Below are 6,106 nucleotides of genomic sequence, written 5' to 3' on the forward strand. Positions count from 1 at the left end.
CCTTCACCCAGAGAAATTCAACTTTTCTGCATTTTCCAAACTGTCAGACTACCTAAACCGGCTTAGTGTGAGTGGACGATGACTATGATTTAGACTAATCTGGAAATTGAGGTGGGATGTAGTTTTTGGATAATTCAACTTCAATCTGACATTTGGGGTGATAACAATGATTTGTAACTACAATGTTCTTGCTAAAATTAAAATAGTAATCCATTACATTACTTGTTTGTGGGAAAAGTGATAATACCACTGTCATGCGTTACCACCTAACACTGGGAAGAAGGGATGGATGAAGGAGAGGGGGAGTGGGTGGCTGAGTGCATGTTAACACCAGGTTTTGCCATGACATGGAGAGAGATGGTGGCTAGAAAAGTGGTAAAACAGACTGAGAGGGAGGAGGACATTTCGGAGGATTGTTGTTTCATCATTTGGAAATTCAAAGCTGAAAGCTAAAAACAGCAGCTTGGTTTGGCCATTCAGGAGTAAAGCTATCCTGCCCGTTGCCCCCCCCCCCCCCCCCCCCCTCTCTCTCATTCTCTCTCTCTCCAGCCTGATGAGACATTGGAGCCTTTCTTTGACTCTCTGGTTCGCCAGACTCCTGTCCCCAACCTCTTCTCTCTCCAGTTGTGTGGAGCCGGCTTCACCCAGAACTACTCCCTGGGCAGTGCTACTGTCGGCGGCAGCATGGTGAGAGACACACACACATGCGCGCGCACACACACACACACACATACACAAATCAGTAAATGCCATATTTGGAGCCAATATTTGATAATCTGTGTCCCTGTGCTCTCAGATCATTGGAGGAGTGGACCCATCACTCTACGTAGGAGAGCTTTGGTACACACCCATCCGCAGGGAGTGGTACTACGAGGTTATTATCGTGCGCATTGAGGTGAATGGACAGGACCTCAACATGGACTGTAAAGAGGTGAGATCTGACAGATGGATGGATGCAAAAATCAAAGAAAGAAAGAAGGAAAGAAAGAAAGAATGGAGAATCAGTACTTGATACTAGCACACTGAATAATTTTAGAGAATATAGCTGATAGAGACTAACAACTGGTTTCTCTCTCTGTTACAGTATAACTATGATAAGAGCATTGTGGACAGTGGCACCACCAACCTGCGCCTACCTAGAAAAGTGTTCCAGGCTGCTGTCAAGGCCATTGAAGCTGCCTCTTCGGTCAGTCCTTACTGTACCATAGATACCATGTTATAACTCTATCTTTAACTTCTCTATCATGCCCTCTATGCTGTTGTCTTTCATTTTTCTTAGAGACTCCTTTTTTTCTCCATTTTCTTAATCCACTGCCCCAACCATCACCCATGTCTTGAGAGGTCTGATGAAAGTAGATGATAGTATTCTACCACACACTGAAAAGCCTCAGACTCATTCCATTACTTTAATATTTATAAGAAAGACAACTCTTGCCCCTGTATGGATGGAAAAGCCTGTCAATCAGCATTTAGACCACAATAAAACTCTCAATTGAAACCAAATAGATTTAATAAAACAGATTAATGCATACTGATCAAAATGTTGCATTAGAATCAATTCAGGTTAAGTGCTTTCCACAGACAACCAGTGTAGTATTGATCGATTATACAATAAATATGTAATCAAACAAACTGCAACTGACGACACTGATTGGCCAATATCTATAATAATAGATTTTAACAAAAGGCCAATATTGGTCCCATCCCCAGCAAACTGACAGGTCGGTCTAACTCCAACACAAACCTTGAATGGCATGTCTCAAGACTTCTCCAGACATCAATGTAAATAATCCTATGTCGTGGAAGGAACACTCACATATTGTCTTGTGTCTCCTACTCCCCCTTCTTTCAGACGGAGCAGTTTCCCTCTGGGTTCTGGCTGGGGGAGCAGCTGGTGTGTTGGCAGGCTGGTACCACACCATGGCACATCTTCCCTGTCATTTCCCTCTACCTGATGAGTGAGAACCGCAACCAGTCCTTCAGAATATCCATCCTCCCCCAGGTAACTCACTTCCACCCGAACGTGGTTTGCTTAAGCCAAATAGATACGCACTAGACCACAGACCCACCATTTGATAAGATTTGGTCATTCATATACATTCTTTCATTGGGCTAACTCATTTGGGTCCCATGCTGTAAAAAGTTGAAGGACTACTAAGAAGCAAATGCATTGTAGGAATACCACTGGGACGGGTGTATAATTTACCTGTCCAGCTAATGTGAGGTTTGCACTCTGGATATTTCTTGCAGATGAAAACACATTTGTCATTACTATCAAATGTGAGACAAAGCTGTCCAAGGTTTGGTACATCTTCTATGATTTTAGCTCTTAGTTTCTATCATTGACTGTCTGTAACCATGAATAAATGCAAAATTGCCTTTTCCATATGCACTCCTACGGAAAGTCTGGTCACAATAAGTCGCTCTATCCCTCTCCAGTACTTTTGTATAATCCTCAATATAGACGAAAGCCTAGGCTAGGTACTGTGAAAAAAATGACCACATTTCAAAAAGAGTTGCTTTTGAGTATAATTTCTGAAGCTTTTCATAAAACTCAGACAAGCCATTAAGTGGTTTGTATTCAAAGCCATTCAAAGAGGCCTTGGTGGTGGTGGAATGAATGAGATCTATTTGACAGCGAGCTATGAGAGCCGAGGTTCACTTCAGTGCACCTGTGGGAGGCTGGTGACAAAATGAAAAGCTTGAAAAAAGTTTTTACTTTCTTTATCTTGTGTGCCTAATGTGTGTGTTTAATTTTTGATGCATTCTCATATTGGCTAAGCAATAAATCACCACACATAGAAAGTATGCAAAGCCCACACAGATGCATAGACATAAAGGCAGATACCCGGCAGATGATCGAGAGCCATGCTGGCATTCTAGGCATTAAGTTAAGCTCATTTAACCCCATTCCTCTACCTCTTTCTCCTTCTCTCCCTGTTTCCTTGCAGCAATACCTGCGGCCCGTAGAGGACGTGGCCTCAGCCCAGGAGGACTGCTATAAGTTCGCCGTGTCCCAGTCCAGCACCGGCACAGTCATGGGAGCTGTTATCATGGAAGGCTTCTACGTGGTCTTCGACCGTGAGAAGAAACGCATCGGCTTCGCTGTCAGCACCTGCCACGGTGAGGAGGAGGAGAGGATGGAGGGACGAGGAGGGGGAAGAGAGGGAGAAGGATCAGGGATGGCTATATTTAGAATGAGGAAGGTGTGGATATTAATAGGATGAAGGGCTGGGATGGAGGAACTACAGAAATATGGGAGGAAAAGAAAAAGAAGAAAAATGAGCAGGACAGCAGATGGGAGTTCCTGTACGCTTCGTTACAGTCCTTGGATTCCGACTCGACTGCCTACAGTGCTGTAAGGGAAGAGCTTCATTCTAAACTGAGACCTGCTCTTACTCAGCATGGATTATTTTTGAAGGTGTTAGCTCACTAAAGACCTTTGCTGACAAAATAGTAACATATTAGATGGCATAATCATTGTATTCCTCAAGTATTAAGCAATGAGTTCAGTTAACATGGATTTTTCAAAATGAGTATGTGTATTTGGATGAAACCCTACAGATATCCAAACTTCTAACTTCTCCCCATTCTCCCCAGTGCATGACGAGTTTCGCACAGCGTCAGTAGAAGGCCCGTTCCACGGCGTCGACCTGGAGGACTGCGGCTACAACATCCCCCAGACGGACGAGTCCACGCTCATGACCATCGCCTACATCATGGCGGGCATCTGCGCTCTCTTCATGCTGCCGCTGTGTCTCATGGTGTGCCAGTGGCGCTTCGCCCGCTGCCTCCGCCCACACGGGGACTTTGCCGACGACATATCCCTCCTCAAGTGACAGGGGGAGAGGAGACGGACACGAGGAGGCATAGGGACTTGCACTTCAAATATAGGAAAGAGATTGATTGTGGTTAAAGATTTCAATAGATATACAGCATCATGAGGTGTAGGCGCTGTCGAAAGAGAGCTACGAAAACTCTTTTCAGGAATATGATATATAAAATAAATACAGACATACAGTGAATACTCAGAGACCAAGCCGCTCTCAAACCGGAGAGCATGGATGGATAACTAGAGCCATTACTGACATATACGAAGAAGCGAAAGCGGGTATCATCAGCTTCAGTTATGCCTGTTCGAGCAACCTATGCAGATAAGCATGGAGATGTAGGGAGCAGAAGAAAGGCAAACTCTGTGTGAAATGGGAAACAAAAAAAAATTGCTCATTGTTATGAATAATGTGGAAATTAACCTTGGAATTTGAGATTGGATTTGAGATTGAACGATTTTTCTCTTAACATTGCAAATCTCCACAGAGTGATTTTGGTTAGTGGGAAATGAGCAGGCAACAGATAATTTACAGACATGATAAAATGAGAAAACTCACGATTCAGATGTAGATCGCTTTGTTGAGGCATGATGTAAGACATAATATATGTATGAGGTGAATACATGAGTGTGTGGTCACCTGTGTGTGTGGGAGCTTGTGTGTGGATATAGATGTATAGATGTACGTGGTTGTGTGAATGGATGATATGGGGTTTGACGTGTGTGTGAGCATGCCTGTAAGTGTGCACAGCTGTACTGTAAGTCTATACACAGAAAGATTAAATGAAAATGAAGATGATAATTATTGAGTATGAATAGCATCTATGAAACACTATTTTGCATATGCCAGCAAATAATTCTGAAATACAAATCAAGTAAGCATAAAGAGACTAATTTGGTCAAATATCAGATTGTAACAGCATTTATGATAAGTTCAGTTTTACTCAGTGTAAAACTGAGACTACTGAATACAGTTAATATCAGATGTCACTTTTTCTTCTTATATTGATAGCTTAAATGTATCTATTGTACATAGAGTTGTGCATTTCAGATCAGTATGCACAAATTTGCACACACTCATACACAAAACCACATTGCTTATCCTCGCCAACTACTGCTGCACCATCTGATGATTTGCACATGTAACAACACATTACATGTAAATGAACCAAGACTATAGGGCTTCTTTCACAGACACAGAAACAGCCTAATTCACCACATCTTTCAATGGGGACCATCTGTATGCTAGGACGAAGAAACCAGCCCAAAATATGTTATACACAAAAGAACACATGTATGTCTATGAGGGACAGTTTCTACTGTCTCTCAGCAAGCTGTAAATAGAAGAACTCAGAACTGTATATTGATCTGCCAGGCGCTGGCTGGCAGCACAATTGAACCAATAAAGTACTTATTGTAACTGTAACATGCAGTCATGTGGTTTTTAATTTCTCAAGTTACCAAGTACATATCCAACTCTACAAAACTCAAACCATCTATTATTTTGTGTCAACATCTTTAAGTTTGACCATTTTCATAACAGAAAGTTCCAAATTTCCATTTCAAGCATTCAGTGTTTCCCCCAGAATTGTATTCTTGTCAAGGCAGAAAAGGATTTAGACCATAATGTGACATTACCCATTCTAATGAAATTCTTTTAGGTGGGGTGGCAGCTCCTTAAGGCAGGGTGGAGAAGGTTCCGTAAAAGGTTTTACAGATTGAGACCACTGAGGAGTTAAAAAAAAAAATAGGAAGAAACTTTCATTATATTGGAGGTTGATGACAATGACCAATTTTAAATAAAAGGCCAGTAATGGCCTGACATATGCATGTCAGGAAATCATCATCAGCCTAAACCTAATGCAGAATCAGCATTATCTTTTAGATAACTAATTCAAAAACGATTTTTTTATAAACTTGTTTTTGTGTAAATCTTTTATCCGATTTCTTTAAATTATATTTCTATCCTTTATTCTTATCTTTTTATCTTGTGGTGCATTTCTGTTTTTACTTTTACTTTAATTTATTTTTCTATTGATATTGAGTAGGATATTTGCTTTGTTTAATTGTTAAAGCTATTTATGAACAAGTGCCATTTGTATTAAAGTGTATTATTAGATGTTACTGTATTACGACCAGTGTCACCCATCAGAAACAGAGCCGAGACCAAAGCCTGAGACGCAGACCCTAGACTGCCCTCCTGTGGTTTGGTTCGAGTGCTGCACTTGACTCAATCATGGCTTCAAACCAATCAGGTGACACGTATGACGTTTCCGA

At 41.6% G+C, this 6,106-nt stretch overlaps 1 protein-coding gene across 1 annotated transcript; it reads left to right on the top strand.

Annotated features, from left to right (window-relative positions):
• Positions 1–549: 549 nt before the first annotated feature.
• On the top strand, positions 550–3,839 carry LOC139657904 (beta-secretase 1-like; the record flags this gene model as incomplete). Its single annotated transcript, XM_071535889.1, has 6 exons — positions 550–687; positions 797–931; positions 1,085–1,186; positions 1,853–2,002; positions 2,952–3,123; positions 3,601–3,839. Coding segments are annotated over 6 exons (936 nt in total), but the record flags the coding sequence as incomplete, so codon positions are not given.
• Positions 3,840–6,106: the final 2,267 nt, after the last annotated feature.

The sequence above is a fragment of the Centroberyx affinis genome, unplaced genomic scaffold (genome assembly GCF_046629955.1).
Source record: "Centroberyx affinis isolate AG114_WGS23_722 - 3 ecotype Tasmania unplaced genomic scaffold, CSIRO-AGI_Caff_v1 ptg002780l_1, whole genome shotgun sequence".
Taxonomy (NCBI): domain Eukaryota; kingdom Metazoa; phylum Chordata; class Actinopteri; order Beryciformes; family Berycidae; genus Centroberyx; species Centroberyx affinis.